This window comes from Phascolarctos cinereus, unplaced genomic scaffold, assembly GCF_003287225.1.
Source record: "Phascolarctos cinereus isolate Bilbo 61053 unplaced genomic scaffold, phaCin_HiC Scaffold_726;HRSCAF=1367, whole genome shotgun sequence".
Lineage (NCBI taxonomy): Eukaryota > Metazoa > Chordata > Mammalia > Diprotodontia > Phascolarctidae > Phascolarctos > Phascolarctos cinereus.
In genome coordinates this window covers 6,629,062-6,653,565 of record NW_027556098.1, presented here as the reverse complement: position 1 = coordinate 6,653,565, position 24,504 = coordinate 6,629,062, and the positions used below count along the sequence as shown (strand labels likewise).

Below are 24,504 nucleotides of genomic sequence, written 5' to 3'. Positions count from 1 at the left end.
CACATTCCCTGTCACCATTTGTGATTTGAATTCCATACTGACTTAATTCTTAAAGAAAACATAAATTTCCCCATTAAATGCTTTAGACAGAAAAATGAAGTGTAATGGAAGGAAGGAAACAAGCACTAAGTGCCTACTATGTGCCAGGTGTAGACAGCCAGGTGTGGCACACTGGCTAGAGTGCTGGGCCTGGAGTCACAACTCACCTTTTTTTTTCCTAAAAAACCCCAGCAATTTAAGGTTTATTAGGACTTGTCACCTAATATGGGACAAATAACTGCACACGGATGGCAAACTAGTTCCAGAACTGAATAACAAATGAATGCTAGATTGGCTTTGTGGAATCGAGCAGTGCTTTTAATGACCCCAAACTTGTCCCCGAAACAAAAACCCATCTTTTTAAAAACAGTATTACCCAGGCATCGCAGTGTGGCACTAAGAAATGGAAGAACTGAGTATGTTACTCATCTTCTTGAGTTCAAATCTGACCTCAGATACTTCTTAGTTGTGTGATCCTGAGCAAGTCACTTAACCCTGTTTGCCTCAACTTCTTCATCTGTAAAATGAGCTGAAGAAAATGACAAACCACTCCAGTATCTCTGCCGAGAAAACCTTTTACGGGGGTTGTGGAGAAACGAACTGAAAATGACAACAACAATAACACATGCCAGGTAGCATGCTAAGCACTTCACATATATGATCTCATTTGATCCTCACAACAATCCTGAGAGGTAGATGCTGTTATTATCTTCATTTTTGCAGTTAAGGAAACTGAGACAAACAGAGGTTAGGCGACTTGCCCACAGTCATACATAAGTAAGTGCCTGGTTCTGGATTTGAACTCAGGTCTTCCTGACTTAAAGTCCAGTTCTCTATGCCACTTAGCTGCTTCATAATCAAATAATCTAGGTATAATTGCTAAAATAGGCTACCCTTGGAAACTCGAAAGTGAATAACCATGCTAAAGAGATAATAGCTGTAGTGACTCAGAACGAGTTCCTATGAGCCACTCTGATTAATGACTGATCAAAAAATGTCCCAAGTCATTAAACACTCTTATGGTCACAAACTCTGAGGTTCCTCTTAGATTTTAGACCTTACCCCTAGGAGAGTCCAGGGGATTGCTCATCCCTAATCTAATTACTTAGCTAATATTGTCTTTTATAGTTTCTTGTATTGGTGCTCTATCCCTTAGATTGGGAGAACTTTTTGAACAGGGAGAAGGCCCAAGATGAACTCATCTCCTCCCCCACTTGCTAAAAGTAGCAAAAATGTTCAGCACCAAGCAAGCATTTAGTAAATGCTTGCTCTATGGCTGAACTAATCAAATTTGTCCCTAATTCCTGGGACGCCCACTTGGATTTTACATGTGTATGTGATTTCTTTGGTGGGGAAACTCTCCAATAATGCAGACTGGCAACCAATCTAAACCTGGTAATAATGGAGAAAGGCCTAAAGTAGTACTCTCCAAAGGAGACTGGGATTGAAGGCTCCCTGGGAGTCTAGGTCCGGATGTGATCCACCAATCAGAGGGTGGGAAAAGTGGCTGCATTCCCTGCTTCCCCAGAATAGCCAATTGTGGGAATCATGTCCCAACATAAATACATCCACCCTTATTCCTTAACATTTTTCAGCTTCTCTATCTTTCTACTGTACAAGGTCTCAATCTCCCTGACTTCTGATCAGGAATGGTTCTTAAGGTAGTAGTTATTAACCCAACCCAAGAGTGGGGAATCTTCAGCCTCTAGGCCAAATGTGGCCCTCTAGGTCCTCAAGTTCGGCCCTTTGCTGCACTTGAGGACCTAGATAGAAGACCACATCTGGCCTGGAGGCCAAAACTTCCCCATCCCTAAAATCCCACCCAGGAACCCACAGCAGCAGTTGCCTGCCGACCCACCCACTCATGCATACCTACCCTCTATATCCAGGCCATCTTTGCTATAGCTCATCTCATAGCTAATAAGTGTCTGAAGCCAGATTTGAACTCACAAAGATTGAGTCTTCCTGTCTCCAACCATAGCACTCTATTCAGTGTGCCACTCAGCTGCTCTCTGGAGACAATGAATAAAAATCCTGTTTCCCTCCTCCTTTTTTGGGGGTGGGGGGAGGAACTGAGTGAGTGCCAGAGGATTAGTAGCATAGATTGAGAAAGATCACAGATCTCCTTAGATTATCTTTGTCCCCAAATACAGAAGTATTCTAGACTCCTCCATTATTGTTGAGAATGCTACCATCCTTCTAGTTGCTTTGGTTCATTATCTCAAGCTAGCATGTGTCAGAGGCAGGGCCTGATCCCAATTCTCCCAGACTTCAAAATGCACCCCCTGTCTTTAGGCTATGTGCTTCAGATGTGGCCACACCAAATCACAGGTGAGGTAGGCTAGTTAGTTCCAAAGCAGGCCACCATTTTTTATCTTTGGAGTTTATTTAGAATTCCTGGAAGGTGATTCCATGACCAATCTGCAAAACTGTGGACCCTCCACACTCAGAGATTCCATAGCTGCCTCAATATCAGAGCAGATGTTTCAATCTGGGCATATAATCTCAGGGTGACCTGGGGAGCTCTGGAAATACATGATGCTTCAGGGTGTGGGGGGGCAGGATTACCCTACAAACTAGAAGTACCAAACTGCAACATGGCACCTTCCACTACCTTCCCTATGCAACTGGCACATAGGAAGAGACAGTTATGAGTGCCACAATTTAAGAACCACAAATGACATTTGCATCATGGAACAGAACCATGTAAACACAATTACCTAGTGGTTTTCTTATAATTTTCGAAGTGAAAAAAAGAGTGCAGTTTTCCCAGTATGTTTCTTCTATGCATTCTTTAGTACTTAAAATAATAGAACTGGAGAGTTAGATGCTATCATAGGGATAAATCCAACCCCCTTATTTTACAGATGAAGAAACCAAGGTAAGTCTGTGTTTTTTTAAAGCAAGTCTCCTCAAATGATATGATAGAGCTGGGGTTGGAAAACAGAGCTCCTGACTTCCAATCAAAGGCTATTTCCACTCTGCCATATTGTTTCTCAGAATAAATATTTACTTATATGGTGATGAACTATATTGATGTTAGAAAAATTAAAATGTAATCTTTACAGATGGATTAAAGCCATAATCTATTACATATGCCACATATGTAGTATATTCTTTTAAACATGTAATGACAACTAATGAAGCAAAAAATTGCTCTTCTCTTTGGATATAGCATACAAATGATGAACAAATTGTGTTTCTATAATATATAGGGTGTTTTTAGATTTGGATTCATCTAGTTAAACCTTTACATCTATAATCTCAAAGAGTCTCAGACTATTAGGGGTAAAGGGGACCTTAGAGATCATTAGGCCCAATCTCCTAATTTTATAGATCAGGAAGTTGATACCTACCGAGGGAGAGGGAAAGTTACTTGCCCAAGGTCACACAGCTAATAAGTGGCAGAACCAGGACTAAGACCTGCATTTTCTGTCTCTAAATCCAGGGCTTTCCCCAGTATGCAATGCTGATTCTCTTAAAATGGTCAAAAGTTAAATGAAAAATCAAATGGTGAATACATATGTTTATGTATATACACACACAGATATACTACACATACGTATATACACTCACATATATATACTAACACACACCCATACATATATATACTAACACATACATATATACACTAACACATACCCATATGTATATATACTAACACAATACATATATACACTAACACACCTACATGTGTACATACATACACTAACATATACAGAGGTGTATATATACACGCTTACATATACATGTGTATATACACCAACATATACATCTATATACACAAATACTCACGTCTTTATATACACTAACACATTTGTAGTAATACATATGCACATATGTATACATACCAATACATATGCGTATTATATATATACAAACATTCACATATAATAACATATACACATGTGTATATACACATATTAATGCTCAAGGATAGTCAAAAGCCACACAATAAGAGCCTTTATGAGAACCAAAGGCAGGACTTCAGCTATAGTATTAACAGTCCATATTTACATACTCAGTACTGTATACAAATGGGGGATAATATTTTGGCATTATGTGGTTTTAAATTGAAGTCTTAAAACAGCTATTTGGGTAGAATCTGTGTGTGCAGACAAGCATTTTAAAAGCACAACTGGGTAGATAGAAAGTATGCATTTTATAAGAAAAAAAACCCCTACCTTTTCTCAGCTTCACTAGTTCCTGTAATATAACAGAAGAGGTTATCCTGGTGTCAGAGAAAAGTGGAAGACTTAAGAGCTGAGGAGACCTACATTCAAATCCTGCCTCTATTACTCACTAATTGTTTGGGCAAGTCATTTAACCTTTAATGTACACAAAGTGGTGAAGTGGAAAGAGCAAGCATTAAGTACCTACTATGTACCAGGCACCTGCTAAGCCCTTTACAAATATCAGCTCATTTGATCCTTACAGCAATCCTGGGAGGTAGATGCTCTTATTATTCTTATTTTATGGATGAGGAAACTGAGGCAGACTTACCCAGAGTCACATTGTTGTGACTTGGAAGGTTACATTTGAACTCAAGCCTTCATGATTCCAGGCCCAGAGCTCTTTTCACTGTACCACCTAGTGGCCTCAAATTCCTTCTCTATTCTTATTACCTATATTAACCCAGGGCAAGTCAGTTAACTTTTTTTAACCTCAGTTTCCTTGTTTATAAAATCGGAAGATTGAACTAAATATCTGAGATTCATTCCAGCTCCAAATCAATTAATCTTATCATTTGATACTCTACTAAGTCACAGAGGACACAGCGCTGGGCCTGGAGTCAGAAGACTCATCTTCATGAGATCAAATCTGGTCTCACACACTTTTTAGCTGTGTGACCCTGGGGAAGTAGTCACTTAACCCGGTTTGCCTCAACTTCCTCATCTGTATGTAAAATGAGAACCACTGCAGTATCTTTGCCAAGAAAACCCCAAATGGGGACCAGAGATGATTGAAAAATGATTGAACAATGACAAAGTCACAAAGGGTTTGCTACCTACATCAGTAGAGGGAGTACTCACGTTGGGAGTTCTCTTACACTAATTAAAAATCACTGACTCTTGGTGTAATCACATATTACAGAATGTTAGAACTGGAAGAAGCCCAAGACATCGAGTCCAGTTCTCTCATGTTTACCAGAGGGAACTGAGGTTTAGAAAAGTTAAGTGAGTTGCTTAAAGTTATACAACTATATAGCTGCTGGGCTAAGACTAGAACCCGAGTCCCTTGACTTTCAGACCAGTGGTCCTGATATTTACAGCAAAATAGATTATTAAATAAACATTCTTGTGAAAATTCATGTCTAGGATGTTTCTAAGTCTAATCAAAATATTTATTAATGTATAGTAATTAAATACATCTGGAAAAATAAAATTAGTTCATGGCTTTATGGTATATTTACTAACACTCTAACAAAAAGGAAGCAATGTGTTTCTTTTTTTGGCACTGAAAACAATTTTTTTTGTTCTTTATGACTAAAACCAAGGATACAGCCAAAATCCCTGAAGTATGTGCAAATTAACATAAATTGGCAGTTCAAGTCTATAACCAACTATTGTATGAGACATAATGTACTTCCTTTAAGAAAAATAAGAATGAATTCTGGTTTGTGAGGTGGCTTTGTGAAAATTGCATCTTCCATCCCTATTTAAATAAACATACAAATTAAGCAAAGCAGTCACCAATATTTCAAATGGCCAAGTTTTACTCTGCTCTGAAGATCTCATCCCAAAGATCACTGATAAAAAATAAGACATATTAGGTGAAAAAAAAATCGATTTCAGGAAAAAATTAATTCATGCGTTTCTAAATACAGCATTTGGACGTGATTTCCAAATTCTGGCAATGCAGTCGCTGCTAGTGTGGTTAATATGAGCTAAGCAAACAACAGAGATTATTATTTGATTCTCCACAGAATTTTTGCAGATCTAGCACTGACCCAGCTAACTACTATCTGAGTTAAAAGAGAATACACCCACCTAAAGGGCTCACCTCATTTGAATGCTTTTATTCCTCTTGCATTCCTTCCTGACTACAGTAACTTTCAACACATTGTTACAGTGGGATTCAAGGTCCTTTTTTTTTTTAATCTCTTTTTCTGACTTGGATTACCAAGCAGCCCCAATTCCCCAATTTGAGTTTTTCCTGCAGCTGATGGCCTAGTGGAGAAAAAGTCCCTACGAAACAAAACCACAAACCCAGCACAACTAAGCTGAGTAAGCCAGATACGTTCTGATGTTGTTCACTGGTTTTGTATTGCTGTGCATTTTCAAATACATCTGTTTCTTGTGTTAAATAGTTTACTTAATGTTTTGGTCGGCATAAAAGTAACTTAAGGTAATAAGGGGTGGGGGGAAGACTCTTCACTCAATACAGTAGTTACAAACGAGATAACATTTAAAAGCGCTTTGCAAACTTTAAAAAGTTCTATATGATAGCTAACTATATAAATGCTAACTTGTTACCAAAGATAACAATTCTGCTGTTGGGTAATGAGTACTTTAACACTCTTTATGAGAAGTCTGCTTTACATTCCCACAGCGCACATTAAAGGATGGTTTGCTGACTATAGCATTTTACGGTGTTTTTTTTTTTTAAAGCTATCAACATAAAGACACAACAGACTACTACCGCCAAGCTTCAGGTTCAAATTTTTTGCCTGTTCCAGCTGGGGGCCGTTTTAGTGGACTCATCACGTTGCATTCTAGTTAACTAGACTCAGAGGGTGGAGGGCGGGGCCTTGGGTCTTCTAGTCCTGACCCCTTCACCAACTACAGTCTGAATGTTTTTCACTTAGTGAGTGCTACGTTAAGGTATGAAAAGTTCGTTTTGAAAGTTAAAAGGGGGAGGAGGGTTTTAAAAGGCAAGAAGGAGATGTCTTATTTCCTATCTTTTCCATACTTCTTTGACAATGTTTCGTAAATCGAGTATCCTGAATAACGGAATCTTTAAAATGCTGTGCTTGAAGAGGATTTAATTCAAAAAAGACCAAACGAATCAGCTTTTATAAGGACATGAACTTAAAGTTGACAGTGAATTTTCAGCTCTCAAACGGGGAATCTAGGAGCAACAGCTGCTCAATTTCTTTTGGGAACCAGCCAATGACGAGTCCTGGGAATTCAGTGAGAAGACTTAACCCACTATCCCCTTTAAGTCGGGGGGAGGGAAGATGGGGGGAAAGTGTGAGGATACTGTGGATTACTTCCAGTCTAGGCAGCCAGTTAACTAGAAGTTCTCTATCTTAGGAGTCCGCGCCCAGAATAGTGTGGGTCAGCCCAAACTGTACTGGTAAAATAAACCAGACAGCAATTGCAGGGATGATGAGGCAGATAGGGCTTGGGGGAGGATCCATCTTTACCCCCTTAAACTCTACTATAGCCCCTTCTCCCCACCCCGACTCCCATATCCCTACCTCTGTAACCACCATCCCAGGTCACCCCCAGAATGCCCTTAGGTGCTCCAGCATAGACACAATGCAGTTCAGTTTGGCCGTACCATTCCCATGGCCCCTCGGACCTTTTAGCCCCTCACCCTTCTGACCCACTCTCTGCAGCTGGTGCTGCCCTGCATCTCCCAGCGCAAGCCAGCTAGCCAGCCCTTCGCCTCCTTCCACCCTCAGGCAGCTTCAACGTTACCCTCTCCGTGCCCAGCATTGCAAGATACCTGCCCCGCCTCCCCTGTCCACTTGCAGCCCAAACCTAGAGAACATCCCAATCCCAGGAAAGCCAGGTGAGAGAAGTAACTATCACCTGAGGCTGGCCCAGACAAGTAGCTCGAGAAGTTCCCAGCTTCTTGAGGTTCTAGATCCTGAACAGGAGGGGAGAAAAAAAAGCGAGGATGCCAGGAGGGATCAACGCTGCAGTTCTGAGAGGTTCACTTACCCATGGCTAGGAAAGGGGAGTGGGTGCTTCTGGCGCTGGCTTCTCTTGCAGAGGGTTGCAAAAGCTGGGGTGGGAGGCTTGGTCAAGTTTGCAGGTATTGCTTTGGAGCTGTGGCGGCTGCTGTCGCTGTCCCGATTCGCCGCTGCTCGCTCTCTCTCCCGGCTAAGTCGGGGCTGGCACAAGGAAAGGAGGGGGAGAAGGGCACGTGCAGCAGCGAGCTCCACGCGGGCGGGGGTGAGCTGGCAGGGGAAAGCCAGGCTCTGTCTCTCTCGCTCTCTCTGGCTTCGGGCTCGCGCCACTGGGGCTCAGCTCGCACCGGGGCTGGCCGAGCTAAGGGGAGCTGACGTCAGAGCCGGGGGCTTTGTGAGCACGGAATGAATGGAAGCCAAAGCAGGCTGGGAAGCCCGCAGCTTCCTTTGGGACCCCTGAGCAGAGGCGGGGGACTGGTTGGGAGGGGAATTTATTCACCCGCAGTGGGAAGGTCAGAGGATCATCAGGGCTGGGGGGGGGGGGCAGGAATACTTAGGGAAATGCCCAAAGCCACTGCACAGCGAATGCAAGCAGAACCTTCCCATTCTATTCTTATTTGGATGGGCCTTTGATTGGACAGTCAAACAGGTGTCAATTCAAATCCCTTGAAAATGCGCTAATTACTATGAGCAATAATAAGTTGCATAAGCATAGCGTTTTTAACACTTTTCTACCAACATGTATTGGTTTAACATCTTTGGTTTGCCACGCCAACACGCTTCTCTCTAGAACAGTATTACTAATAACTTAATTTTTACAATGCATTAAAATTTTACAGTAATATTCGTCATAGCAGCTCCTAGCCATCTCCTTCTTACAGAAGAGCCTGGAGATTAGAGGGGTTAAGTGGCTTTCAAAGAAGTAAGCGTCCTAACTGGAATTCTAATCAAGGTCTTCGAATTGCAAGGCAAGTTAACACACAATAGAGAAAGGCTATTCTTCAGTTACCTCAAATTGCTAATAAATAACTCCTTGGCTCCCCAGGCCCAAACCATGGAATTAAGAACTTCTCACCCTCCTTTGAGTCCACGCCTTCAGGGAAGGATTTCTTCAATTCTCTTGGACTCAGAAATCTCTTCAAGGCTCTAGTTATGGAGACTGCCTGGGGCATCCTGCTCATTCTAGGATTCTTTTTTTGTTAATTGTTTATGGCTGGTGGTTTCTTTTTTATTGTTTTGCAAAAAAAAAAAAAGGAAAGGAAAGGAAAAAAATCATATGAGCGGAGGGCTATGTATGCAATTACCAATAATTCAGTGACCTGTGTTTCAGTTGGCATGGGAACTCCTTCCACTCAGGTAGACCACAATAAAGTTAATTTGTGGTTTTTATCAGAAGTGTTGCCTAAGACAGAGGTGGGATTTGAAACCAGAGATTCTTGATTTGGATCCTTGCACATTTCAGTCCTATAACTATCACAATAGCAATAGCAGTACATCGAGGAGGCAGATTTCGCCCAGAGATTTTTTAAATAATGATTTCTTGAAAAATTTTGAGAAAGAAAGGCGTGAATAGAAGGGTCTCACTATCACTCTGCTGAAACATCTTGGCTCTGGAGCTTGAAGGGAACCTTTAGAGATCATGTAGTCCAAATCTCTCTTCTTATGAATGAGACCCAGAGAGGAAAAGTGACTTAATGTTACAGAGGTAGCAAATCTTTGGCAGTCAGGGCTTAAATCCAAGTCCTCTGACTCCAAAGTGTCTGCTCTTCCCCCTCCAGCAGTCTGTCCTGATCAAGGGAAAACAATTTTGAGGCAGAACTGTACAAAGAATAATGGTATTTTAAATAAAAGGGTGGAGAGATGTGGACTGTATGCAAGTTACATGGCTTATTTCCACCAGTCCCACAGCAATAACCACTATTTGCCAAATCCATACTATAAAAAAGAAGATATCTCCCATGAGAGACTTCTTTTCCTTCACTAGAGCCCCTCCCTTGGTGTCTGTATATGCCAATGTCTGTATATTGCCAATGACACCCAATGGATGTCACCATGGTAGGAAGGGGAAGGGAAGGACAAAGAAGGAAAATACACAAGGGGCTTGCTACTTGTTAAAGGCAAAAAGGAATCCATCCCAAGTTCTGTTTTTGGAAGGAAGCTGTTTAGTTTATTCCTACATCCTGTGAGGCTTACAGGGTACTTTGCTGGAAACATGAGGAATAGAAAGGAAAGCCTATCTCCATTACAAGATGAAATAGTGTTTTGGTGGCATATTGTCTCATTCTGATACACAGTGAGATACAAGCTTAAGCTTTCATGCATCAAGATGAAAGTCTACCCTTTTGTCCACTTTCTGTCATTCTTTAGAAATCCTGGATTTTTTTTTCCACCAGAGAAAAAAGGAGGAGCAGCTGTCCAAATATTAGAGCTGTTCAATACACAATGGGGTTTTAAGCTTTTTATAAAAAGAGGCATTAGCAAGACAGATGTCAGAAGTTTGAGGTGCCTTGGGTAAGATGGAATTATTATAAATTCAAAAGCCCATGATGGTTTATTAAGGATTTTATTCAAAATGGGAAATTCATAGGTTACTTTGGAAAAGTTAATCATCAATATGTTGAATAATTGTAGGTTTGGTAGTTCTGTTTCCAAGAAGTTGGTTTTGAAGTGAATTTCTGTGAATTATATTTTTTTCTCAAATGACCTTAAATTGGTAAAATGTTCTCAAGGGAGAATATGAGGTCCCAAGGTTTAATTTAAATAATCACATTTAATACCAGATGATTAAACATTTCCAGGCTAAGACACTTCCACTCATTTTGGCATTTTAATCATTTATTGCCATTTAACAGTGGAACTCGATTTTTCCCACCAAAAGAAAATGAAAAACAATGTTTCATGTATATACATATACCTTATTTAACCAAGAAGATTACAAGTTAGTAGAGGGTAGGAACTACTCATGTTCTTTGTTTACCCCTGCCCTCTCACCTCAACTCAATTGTTTCCATTTATCTTTTCAACCTTTCCACCACTACCACAGGAATAAAGGGATTTTCTCTTCTGTAAAGCTAACCCCACACATGTGCTAAGTCCCTCTTTCCTGATTTCTAAGACCTTTTACTTCTCTTATCTACACCCTCCCTATGATCTTCAAATTCTTTCATTCCAATAATACCTTTCTTTCTGCCTTAAAAAATGCACAACTGTTTCCTATGTACCACACACACACATACCACACATACATACTTTACTTGCTCCCATGTCCCTTTAAGAGTAGTGGTTAATATGCCCAAAGGGCAATCAAACTATACATATACTTGATATAGCAATACCACTACTGGATCTATATCTCGAAAAGATCACAAAAAGGGAAAAGGACCTAAATCTACAAAAAAATATTTATAGCAGTGCTTTGTATGGTGGCAAAAAAATGGAAATCGAGGGGATGCCCATCAGTTGGGGAATGCCTGAACAAGTTGTGGTATATGAATGTAATGCATCTATAAGAAATGATAAGCAGGCAGATTTTAGAAAAACCTGGAAAGACTTACACAAACTGATACTGAGTGAAGTGAGCAGAAGCAGAAGAATATTGTACACAGTAGCATTGTGTGATGATAACTATGATTGACTTAGCTCTACTCAGCAATACAATGGTCCAAGACAATTCCGAAAGACTCATGATAGAAAATATTATCCACCTCTAGAGAAAGAACTGATGGATCCTCAATGCAGATCGAAGCATACTATTCTCACTTTTTTCTTGGTTTTTTTTTTCCCCTTGTTTCCCCCCTTTTGTTCTGTTTCTTCTTTCATACTATGACTGATGTGGAAATATGTTTTACATGATTGTACATGTATAACCTATATCAGGCTGCTTGCTATCTTGGGGAGATAGAAAAATTTGGAACTCAAAATCTTTCACAAAATGAATGTTGAAAATTGTCTTTATATGTAATTGGAAAAAATATAATGCTACTTAAAAAAGATTAATGGTTAAAATTACTGATTACTATTCTGGATCATCTAGGAGGAGCTGACTTAGAATAAATCAAAATCCTCTCTCCATACTGCCTGAAAAGTTACCGATGACTGATTTTCCCTCTCTTAAGAAATAAATATCCTTCAGAGGTGATGATCCTCTGAGTGCTATCACTGATATTTGCATGCACACTTTAATACTTCTGTGTCTCTCATAGTACTTAGCACTACTTCTTGCCTTGCATGAAAGCAAAATAATGATAATTTGCTTATACCTTGATAAAAGTATTGCCTACCTCAAATAAGTCAGAAAGTACAAATACTGTTCTAGTATTTATATTTTATTAGGCAGGCCCATGAACAACTCATTAGAGAGCTCATAGAAGAGCAAAAATATATACACTGTGGGAAAACCAGATGTGTATGATCGGTGGAAATTACTTCCCAGATGTGGAGTTACCTCCTACCTCAGAACTGGATCTGGGAAGACCCAATCTGTCACTAGGTTGTCTCAATGATTCTGAGTACACATTTATGCAGGCCTATGAACCAGGGCTTCCTAACCATTGTGTGTGTGTGTGTGTGTGTGTGTGTGTGTGAGAGAGAGAGAGAGAGAGAGAGAGAGAGAGAGAGAGAGAGAGAGACATGGACCTCTTTTTTAGTCTAGTGAAGACTATGGACCCCTTCTCAGAATGTTTTCTAAATGCATAATATAAAATTCATAGGATTACAAAGTAACAAATTATATTAAAATCGTTACTAATATATTATTTTTTTTAATTGTCAGACCCCAGGCTGAGAATCCTTGGCCTCTATCTTAGAAGTGACTTCTGTCCATGCTTCATTAGGATCACAGATTTAGAGCTGAAAGGGTTGGTGAGGATGACCTAATCCAACCCCTTCATTCTGGAGGTGATGTCCCTGAGACTCAGATAAGAGAAGTAACTTGTCCAAGGTCACATGGGAAGTAAGTGGAAGACTTGAGATTTAAACCTAGGTCCTCTGATTCCTACATTATTCGATCTTTCTACTGGTTCTTTCTGTTCTTTTCCCTGTCCCCCAACAGAGTCAGTTTAGTCGGTCTTGAAGGTACCAAAAACAGTGGCTAAAGCATCCAGAAGCCAGATGCTTACACTCATAAGACCAGCAGAAGTGACTCCCAAAAGATACAACTGTATCTCTTATCTACTAGGCATGTGAAAACTGGGGAGTTTTTGTTACCTAATTGGATCTCTTTAATGGGATTCTCCTCCTGGGATGGGGAACCCCCGGTCACATGGCCTTGGGGCCACTGGTTCCCCACCCCTGGCTTACACTGTTTATTGCATCTGCTGTCTCATAACAACAATGGTTCTTGAATACAGGTAGCCTCTTAACTAGGGCCACCAATTAAGAGTGCATCTGCTAGGCCCTCAGGGAACAAAGGAAGTCATTGCACCCTGTAGTGACCTTTGGGACTGATAGTGGATAGCTAGTGGATAGAGTGCTGGGAGTAGAGTGAGGAATTTCAAACCTACCTTCAAACACTTCCTAGCCGTGACCCTGGGCAAGTCACTTAAACATCTAGTTGCTTGAGTTTCCTCACATGTAAAGTGAGGATAATAATAACCTCAATACAAGAATCAAATGACATAATAATTGCAAAGCGCTTAGTACTGTAATAGTGAGTGCTACACAACTGTTAGCTATTATTGTTATTTGTTATTATTACTTCATCAGTGTGTGTGGGGGATGGGAAGAGATGGGAATGTAGCAGGGTATGGAAGATTTAGGAAAACAATAATGTATAACATCCCTTGTGGCTCTTAGCTCAAAGACATCTGTATATAAGAATCAGGTGATTTTTCTTGAGTGTGTGTTTTTTTCTGGTGAGAGAGTACAAGTGATTTTTCTTACGCTTTGAAATCACCATTTTTTTTTGTTTAGAATGAAAAGACTGAAATACATCTACTTCTTGTTCTTTGTATCTATTATACCTTTTATTTCACACTGCTGTCCCTTTTGAGTGTGATTGTGTTACCCACACATCAAGCTCAATCACAGTTCATAGAAACATACTGAGGACTTACAAAAAAAAAATCCCTAGTGATATACTGAACTGGAAGCTGATCTTCATTTGAAATTGTTCAAAGACCAAATTGCAGGGAGCTCCAAAAAGTCTCTTAGCCCGGAAAGGTTCTATCATCTGGCAAAGATTTCATCTCTCTTCATTTCCCAGTGTCCTAGTGCCAACTTATCTGATGGAGTAAAGATCTTAGAATAAAAATTACCTTTGGCTGGGATTTTGCTTTATTTTTTCACCTTGCAAGTAATTTTTGGAGAAAAGATCACAGATTCTTAAACTGTTAATTTTGTACTTTTTAATGTACTAACTATACTATAATATATATTTATATATTTCATTGATTCACAAGCATTATTAAGATTTTACTATGTCCCAGACATGGAAGATAAAAATACAAAGAATGAAACAATCTCTGCCATAAAGGAGCTTATATTCTATAGGGGGAGATAACATATAAACATATACAAATAATAAGTATATAGTTATGCTCAAGACTTCTCACCTCCTGTACATTGTAAATTCCTTGAAGGAAGGAAAATGTCTTATTTTTCTTTGTAGATTCCTCAGCCCCTATAAGAGTGCCTTATAACATAGTGGGCACTTGGTGAATATTTGTTGAACTGAATTGAATTTACAAGTTATCTAGTCCACCTTCCCTATCAGTATAGAAACGCTTTCTACAGTGGCCCTAACCCATTAGGATGGAGCTTCTGTTTGAGTACTTCCAGCAATAGGTGTTGTCTGTCCTTCTTTTGGAAGAGGAGTAATGATATCATGGAGTTATATCTCGATATGAATTGGATTTAAGTGAGGAAGAATTGCACAAAGTTGTCAGCCTTATCCTCTCTTTCAGAGTTATGGAATTCTAAGACAAAAGCCAGGATATATTGGATGACCTTGACATCTTAAATATCTGAGTAAGCTCTAAGTGTCCCGAGATACCTGCTTCTGCCACCTTCATGACCCTTGCAACAAATTATTCTCATCTGCCCATTCCTCCATGGAGGTCTTGACATGCTTGGGGTAGACATTCCCCTAATTTGACTGATTTGAGGCTTGTCAGTTGCCTACAACGTCGTTTAGCCCATCTGCTGACACAGTTTTACCAGAGTATGACAGTTTCTTAGAGCCACAGGTGAGAGTTGGATGAAAAGTGGACACCAAAGGTGGATGCCCAGTCCTGAAAAGGGCTCAGCAAGCCCTGGCACCAGAGGTGCTGGTCGTCCCTGAACACCTCATACACCCCAACAATAGGTAACATACCTTACAAAGTACTTTATTCCACTGGCTTGTCAATTTTAATTGCTGGAATATTTATTCCCCATATTAAGTAAAAAATCTCCTTCCTATAACCTTCAGCCCCTGAGTCTGGTTCTGTCTCTGAAACAACACAGAATAAGTAAAATTTCCCTTCCAAATGATAGCTTTTCAAATATTTTGGTTGCTGTTGTATCTTCCCCAACTAGTCTTTTCTCTAGACTGAACATGCCTAGTTCCTTCAACTGTTCCTTTTATTACATGGCTTATTGATACCTTCATCCTAAATTTATTTAAATCAGCTAGGTATTCTTTCACTATCCTAGCTTTGATCTCAGGTTTCAATTCTCTCTTAGGTATCTTTTTTCCTACCTTTTCCAACTGGAATATCATTCAACTTATTGGAAAAAAGATGGGACTACTAAATTGTAGCTGAACAGTTTGCCTTCTCTTTATCCTCTTTTAATATTATATCTACCCCTTCCTTATTTGCCTTTTTGCTCTATGGTCCTTGACAATATTTATTGAAGTCTTCAGATCGTATTTTATGACAATCTTTTAGACATTATCCTGACAGGGTCATGGCATTCTTTTTCATTCCTCCTTGGTACTATGCCCCACCTTTCCATCCTGATATGTTTTCTTAGAAATCTGAAAATCATCAGAAAATGACTTTTGCAGTTATATTTGTTTCTTTAGCTATTTCGTCTTTTACTTTCTCAGTGGCATTATTTATAATTCTGTAGTTAGCATTGGACAGGTAGGCAGAGCAGTGGATAGAGCACTGGGCCTAGAGTCAGGAAGACTTGTGTTCAAATCCAACCCGGGATACTTATTAGCTATGTGACCCTGGAAAAGTCTCTTAACCCTGTTTGCCTCAGTTTCCTCATCTGTAAAATGAGCTGGAGAAGAAAATGCAAATCACTCCAGTATCTTTGCCAAGAAAACCCCAAATGGGGTCACAAAGAGTCAGGTATGACTGAAACAAATGAACAAGTGAGAATTACACTTTTAAAAATTGTCTTCACTTTCTTTGAATTGCATTGCTTTCTAGAGCTATTTGTGGGCCTCCTCTCTTTTCTCTGACTTTTTTGAGATCTGCTTTCTAGAAGTTGAGTATATGTCTGACCAGGCATAACAGTCTTTTCCTCTAATATTATGAAATCTAAAATGATATTATCAACTTCTCCCAAGGTTCCCATCACTTCTTTATCACCAATCAGTTTTTTTCCTTATCAGAATTAAATCCATAATAAGCAGCTTCATCTCACTGTTTCTTCTCCCTTTTGATCAATGAAATCATCAGTAAATTCAGTCTTGGACTCATGAAGTCTTCTACATACTTTGAAAAGAGATCCAGGGAATGAGAGTCCCCTATTACTACTCCATTTCCCCCTTGTGACAGTTTCCTAATATGTATTACAAAGCATTTTCAATATCCTTACTCTAGTCAGACAGTCTCTATGTTGTATATTTCCATAACAATTTTACTTTTCTTTCTTTTCTTTTTCACCCTTAACATTTCTACTATGTTTATGCCCTCATGTTCATGGCTTTCCATGTAGGTGTTTACCTTCTTAATCTACAATATTACTTCTCTATCATTTTTATCCAATACGATTCTTTATAATTGTAATATCATTTTATGTACTTGGGTTTCAATGTCTAGTTCACTTTACAGTCTATATTCTGTTCATTGGTATATTTTAGACCATATGATTTTTATAACTCTTTCCTACTGTTTCCCCTCAGTAAAATAAATGTAAGCTCCTTGAGGTCAAGGCCTGTTTCATTTTTTGGTCTTTGTGTCCTAGGTATCTAGTAAAATACCCTCTACACAGTAGGTTCTTGCATGTTTTTGGAATTTAATTGAATTTCTTCCTAAGAATTACTGGTCTTCCTATCTTCCTCTATGATTTAGCTTCCTATGTTAAATCTGTTGTCTTTCATGTTTTCTAGTTTCTTTTTCATCTTTAAATTTGGTTGAAAAGCCTGCTGTTCATTTAAGTGAGTCTCCTACCAAATGTCTTCTTTCTAGTACCTCTTAGAGCTACTCCATCCCTCTCCAAGGGCCCAATGTTCAGGTACTTCAAGTCATGGTCCATTATTCTTTTTGGGGGGGGATTTTTTCTGAAAACAGAAACAATTCACTATTTACCAAGACTGTTGCCAGTCTTCTGGTTGTAAGATAAAACTTTTGAGTAGTTTTGATTTTAATTTTTGTTATTATTATTATTATTAATAATAATCTGAGGATAATCTTTTGTAGAGTTGCTTATAGCTCACAATTATTTTAAAAATTGTTTATTTATCCTTTGGGAAATGGCTCTTGGCCTTGTATGTTTGCATTTGTTCCCATGTATCTTGCTTATTGGAGATAATCTGATGTAAAAATTTTTCAGGGATATCTGATGCAAAAACTCTTCCCTATACACAGCAATAGCAACATTGTATGATGATCGACTGTGATAGACTTAGCTCTTCTCAGCACTACAATGATCCAAGACAATTCCAAAAGACTCATGATGGAAAATGCTGTCCACATCCAGAGAAAGAACTATGGAGTCTGAATGCAGATCGAAGCATACTATTTTTTTGTTTCATCTTTCTGATGGTTCCTCCCATTGGTTTTAATTTTTACTTACAACTTCACTAATGTGAAAATATATTTAATAGGAATGTAAATGTAAAACCTATAGCAGATTGTGCGCTGTCTTGGGGAGGGTGGGTGGGAAGAAGGGGGAGAAAAATTGGTGATATCATTGTGCTGCTTTCTTCTTTGTTGTTGTTATTCGGTCTTATTTTCTGCCGTGTTCAACTCTTTGTGACACCATTTGGGGTTTTCTTGGCAAAGATACAGGAGTGACTTGTCATTTACTTTTCCAGCTAAATTTACAGATGAAGAAACTGAGGCAAACTGGCTTAAGTGACTCTATCCACTCTCTATTGCACTGAGCACCTAGCCGTCTCTATCGAGTCAATACAATGGAGAATATAAGACTTAGAAGTTAGGCTGCTAGGGTGGTGCAGTGGATAGAGTGCCAGGCATGGCATCAAAAAGGCTCATTTTCCCAAGTTCAAATCTTGCCTCCGACACTTACTAGTTGTGTGACACTGGGCAAGTCATTTAACCCTGTTTGCCTCAATTCCTCATTTGTAAAATGAGTTGGAGAAGGAAACGACAAACCATTCCAATATTTTTGCCAAGAAAACTCCAGGAGTCAAACATGACTGAATAACATTGGACTCCACAGGCCATCTGGTAGACTGATGTCACTGAGTTTGCTTTCTTATCTTCTGGTGGGCTGTAGTTCTTTAGAGATATATGCTGCTCTCTGTTATCATTATCGAGATGCAAGAAAGCCTCTCCTTTTGAGTCAGACAACTTGACACTACTCTAGTATATGAGCTGACAAAAGTCAGCAGAATTCCCCAGGCTGAAATTGTCTTTTTGATTATTCTGTCTGCCTTAGGCTGAAGGTCCTTGGTCTCAGATAACTAACTTACAGTTTTTAGAAAATCTCTTGTAACTTCTGTTAACATTTTGAATATGAGCCTATGTTCTCAAAACTTACTTGAGGGATTCTTCTTCCTCCTTCTTCCTCCTTCTTCCCCCTAAACCCTGATAGAAACTGAACAGACAGCTAAAGAAATACCACTCACCTCACAAGGTTCTTCCTGATCAACATGCAAATGAAGCTGGAGCAAGAGCAAAAGTTACAGGAATCAGGAGGTCTCCACATTCTTGGCTCTTAACAAAAGCATAATCCTTTCTGTATAAAATTCAGACTAGGATACAAGAGAATCATAGATTCAGAACTGAGCCAAACCTTAGAGAAAAACGTTTCTCTTATTTTCAGATGAATAGGTAATAATAGTTAACTTAGAATAGGGGATAAATATAGAATATTAGAATTGGAAGGAACCTCTGAGATCACCTAGTCTAATAACTATCAGGTTAGAGGTGAGGAAGCTGAAAACAAGATATTAAGTGACTTGCTCATCATCATATAAATAGCAAATAATACAACTAGAATTTGAGCTCAGGTCTTCTGACTAGAAATCCAATTCTTTTCCCACTACATATACTTATCTGAATTTCTGGGCCACAAATAAAAATATCGTAAGCTTTGGTTTGTCACTACAGGGTTAACCTACAAAATGTGTCTTTAAAAAAAGCCACCACTTGTGAGGTACTGAGTAACCAAAATCTATAATGTTAGTACTGTATTTAAACTTTGGTTCCCAGTCACATTTTCTTTGATTAAAAAAATAAAGTGACTGAGTTTGAAATGGATCAACAATCCTTTAAAAAATTACATTGAAATAGTTTCTTCTCACCAAACAGGTCATTATTTTTCAGAGACAGTTCTTTGATATGTAAAAATGAATAATTGCTACTTTAGATTAATAATTACATGCAAAGTTTGCTTTTGTCACAGTATTAGTGAAGCAGTTAAAAAACACTGAATTAATGTTCACCATGAACATCCAGCCTGCCAGTTTCTGCACTTGAAAAGATGAATTTTAAGACAAACTTATTAAGCAAAAGATAAATAAATAAAATTTGGGTATTAAATTTTTTGATCAAGCAGTGATCATATACATTCATTATAAAGTATGAATGTTCCAGAAATATATAAAAAGAAATGCTTTTCTCTAGGTCAGCTAAACCCTGTCTTTCCATCTGCTTCACATTTTGGATGGAGGATGGTAATTGCAGATTGACGGTCCTACAAAATCAGACACTCTCTTTATTAGAGGCAACCAGGTGGCACAATGGATAGAAGGCTGGACCTGGAGTCAGAAAGACCTGACTTCATTACTGGCCTCATACACTTCCTAGTGGTGTGACCCTGGTCAAATCAATCTCTGTTTGCCTCAATTTCCTCATTTGTAAAATGTTGATAATAATAGCACCTACTTGACAGAGTTGTTAGGAGGATAACATGAGATAATAATTAGAAAGTGCTTAGTAAACCTTAAAGCACTATACAAATGCTAGTTATTATTATTATTAATGATACTATTGTTGTCATAGTTAATGATAATATTATAATTTGTTGTTTAGTTGTTTCAATTATGTCCAACTCTTTGTGACTTGATTTGGGGTTTTCTTGGCAAAGATATTGGAGTGGTTTTCCATTTCCTTCTCCAGCCCATTTTGCAGATGAAGAAACTGAGGCAAACAGGGTCAAGTGACTTGCCCAGGGTCACACAGCTAATAAGGGTCTGAGGCCGAGTTTGAACACAGGAAGATGAGTCTTCCTGACTCTAGGCCTAGCACTCTATCTACTGTGTCACCTAGCTGCCCCAAATAATACTTATTAATATTAATAATTGTAATCTTTAGTATATGTGAATGGCTGCTACTTGTCCTAAAGATTGCAATTGTTATTAATATAGTTATCAATAGTATTAATTAGCATTAACATTCTAGTTATCATTAGTATCAATAGCAATTGTGATCTTTAGGAGAAGTAGCAGCCATTCTCTCTTTTTTTTTTCCACACCTCTTCTGACAGGCTTGACTGAACTTAGGTCCATAGGTCTACTCCAAGGGACAAGAGAATATTTGGTGTGTTTTTCCCACAGTGGGCTTTTCTATCCTATGGAGCTACATGGAGTATTCTCTCATCTGCTGTATAGATAAGTTTGAAACTAATTAACCCACTGCCTCCTCGAACTAAGGGACCCAGGCTTTTAAAAATCTTTGTATCTTCTCCATACTTTGTACATACATAGGACATGTATGTAGATAGAGATATTTGTTGAAATGACAAGAAAGTAAGAGAGTGACATGGTGATAGCAGTTTGTTGTTGTTTCTAAGTCAGCCCTTCGGGCCAAACAAAACAAAAGAGAACGAAAAACTCCCCCATCCACAGCAATGTTTAAAAAGGGAGCTCCTTCCCTTCGACTCTTTTCCTCAATGTAAGAAAAGACATGTTGATGCAATTGGGACTTAATTGAACCATCCTAATGTAAGCTTCCTGAGAGTAGGCATTGTTTCATTTTCACATCCTGAGTACCTAGCCTGGCACATAGTAGGAGCATAATAAAAATGTGTTGTTTCAGACTTTGGTTTTAGCTTCTTCAGGTGTTGTGTTTGGTTATTGTGTTTTGTTTTCTTTTGTTTTCCTGCCAGGGAAGGATATGTGGGCAAACTGGGCAAAGTTTTCCAAGCTTTCACTCCTTGTTTCTAAAATGTCCTCCTTTCATGTCTTGTTAAGAAATATTCCATTTCTTCCTGATTTTGTTCTTGATTTCTAAGACTCCTTCCAGCTCCAAATTCTATTTTAATAATAGCTGACATTTAAAGAGCACTTAAAGGTTTGAAAACCACTCATCTGAGCCTCACAACAGCTTGCTGGGTGGCACTTATCACCCCCATTTTATAGATGAGGAAATAAAGCTGGAGAGGTTATATGACTTGTCCATGGTCCTAAAGCTTGTTCTTGTCAAAGGTGGGATTCAAACCCAGGTCTCTCCTGACTCCAAATCCCTCATTCCTTTCTGTTCACCAGTTGCCCCTGTATTAGTTGTTGAGCTGTTGACTCATAAGAAGAATGGAATGGATTTTCCAAATGGAATTTTAAATACAGTCCTTCACATGTATGGAGAGCTTTTCCTTTTTCAAACATGGGTTCTTTTGCATGATATAACCCCTCTGGCAGCCTGATGAGACTATAGATCCCTTTTCTCAGAATAATACTTTTTTAAAAATTTGTAATTGAAAGAATGCTAAATTTCACTTAGAGATTAGTGAAAATAAAGATGAATTTTTCCCCATCCAAGTTCACAGATACTCTGAATTTACCTACAGACCCAGGTTAAGAATTTCTGAAATAGCTAGCCATTGCCATACCCAGGAAGGGGTGACTGGGACTTTCCAGAAGGTGCCCCAAATTGGGGGACAGGGAAGAGCATTTCTCTCTCATCTTCCCATATCTTATAGTTCCTCGCTAACCTGTAGACCCCAGGCTAGGATCTTTTATTTTCCCCTAAAAGATCTAGGTATATGACAGTAAACTAACATCCTCTCAATAATCTTGGATAGTATAAATAAGCTTATAAAAATAATGGAAATAATAAATAAACTTATAAAAATGGAAAAGACAGCTGATCTTTTCAGGCTGCTAAATCCACTTCTGTGTTTAAGACAGACCTGCTGCATAACAAGCCATGTTCCTCTTGCTCACTTTGTCCTTGGCTGCATCTACACAACAGTTGTCTCCTTCTTTCCTTGCTCCTTACTCATAATCACTAGCTGTTCTCAATCTGTCCTCTGGTTTTCTTTTTCTTTTTCCTCTACCTCCTCACTAATTTTTTTAGTTGTTATTTCTCTGTCCTCCCCCAATTTTTTCCAGCCTGAGACTGACTGTACTTATGCAAATGTCAGATTTTTCCTTCTTAATGTCATTCTTCAGGGTGACAAGTCTTAGCTGGCCATTCATATTAATGGAGGTTGTTTTCCATTTCGTTTCTATTTATAACATCCTTTCACTGAAATAGTTTCAAAGTATTAAGCTCTATGATATAGTGGAGCAACGGGGGAATCCAAGTTCAAGTCATTGCCTCAGGCTCCTCATTTATAAAATTACGATTTTGGACTAGATAGCCCATAAGATGCCTTCCAGCATTCATATTAATGCAGCCAGATTGGATGATCAGACTAAAGTATTCATTGAGTTTAATCCTCATTTATATATTCATACCCACATATGGGGCAGCTAGGTGGCACAGTGATAAGAGTGCCTGACCTGGAATCAGGAAGACTCCTCTCCAGCCTCAGACACTTAGTAGCTTTGTGACCCTAGGCAAGTCATTTAATCCTGTTTGCTTCAGTTTCCTCATCTGTAAAATGGGCTGGAGAAGGAAATGGCAAACCACTCCAGTATCCCTGCCAAGAAAACCCCAAATGGGGTCACCAAGAGTTAGACACAACTGAAAAATGACTGAGTAACAACCACCCACATAATGAATGGAGCTATCAATAAAAAGGTAATAGATAACAAATCTTTCAATGATGCTAGTACCTAGATCATATTCTCACCACTATTTAAGAAGGAAGGAGTTGGATTTTTGTGTAACAATAACTTTAGTTGTCCCTCCTACAGAGACCATGGCTATTGTTCACAGTATCTTTAATGGGAAATAAAATCTTATGTTTTAAATCACTAGGAAAGTGTTGTGTTGACAAGAGAGGTTATATAATGTACAGAGAGAAGGAGTACAGGAACTATTTTCTTGAGAGACTGAGTGAATTACTGTCATAGAGAAAGAGCCCAAAGAAACATTTTGAGAAGAAAGTGCTTAATTTTTACTCTGTGAAGATTTTTATGCCAAGAAGAGTCTTTACGCTCTGGCTCCAGTGAGTCTGTAGAGGTCAGTAGTCATACTTGATGCTAACGGTGATTCTGGCCGTGATCTTTCTCCCAATAAATATATTATTGGAATATTGAAATGCCTGCGTATTATGTAGTACAGTTAATACATTGCATAACCAGTAACACTGATATTCTTCAAGCTTATGAGACCAGGGAGTTTGAGTGAGAGGAGCAGAAACTTATGGGATAAGAGTCTTCTCTGGTTTGGGGTTTAGAGCTAAATGATTGACATAGGTTGTGTGTTTCTATTAATTTATGAAGAAATATTAGAACATACCCCTTGATTACCTTGGTACCTTGGTGAAGAATTAATAAGTAAATGAGCTAGTTAGTAGCAGTCAGAGAGGGGTAAAATTTGATGTGGCTATTAACTAGCACATTCACACATGGATCACACCTCCCACACTAGGCTACAAATGGGAACTCATTTCTACACTTAACACTTCTAAATGTGTGCTTGATTTGGAGGCAGAATAGGAATTTCTGTGTAATTTAATGTGGGAAGTATGGAAAGACCTCTTTACTTTAAAAAAATTCCTTTCCCTATAACCTGCTGCAGTCCATTTATGTTCTCAACATTTAATTTGCCTCAGTTAAGGAAAGTCTCTAGAAGGACCATATTATGAAGCTAATGTTATCTGGAAGGGGGCAATTAGTCAACAAATATTGTGAAAAGAACACCGGTTCCAGAGTTAGAGGGGCTAGGTTCACAAAGCTAGTGATAATTACTGCCGACATGATCTTTGAGCATTTAACCTCTCTGGGACTCAGTTTCCTCATCTGTAAAATAAGCAGTTTGGATAAGATGACCTCTGAAGTCCCTTCAAGCTTTGTTCCTGTTATTGCTTAGTATATTAATGGGTTCAGATCTTGTAATAGACATCACATCCCTGTGCGAACATGGAAGAGG

At 38.8% G+C, this 24,504-nt stretch overlaps 1 protein-coding gene across 1 annotated transcript in view; it reads right to left on the bottom strand.

Moving 5' to 3' along the window:
* GPM6B (glycoprotein M6B) overlaps positions 1-8,374 on the bottom strand; it is a 217,155-nt gene extending 208,781 nt beyond the window's left edge. The window contains exon 1 of the mRNA XM_021007379.2: positions 7,932-8,374. Coding sequence (XP_020863038.1) covers positions 7,932-7,935 — 4 coding nt within the window. The 5' untranslated portion in view covers positions 7,936-8,374. The remainder of the gene's footprint in view (positions 1-7,931) is intronic.
* Positions 8,375-24,504: the final 16,130 nt, after the last annotated feature.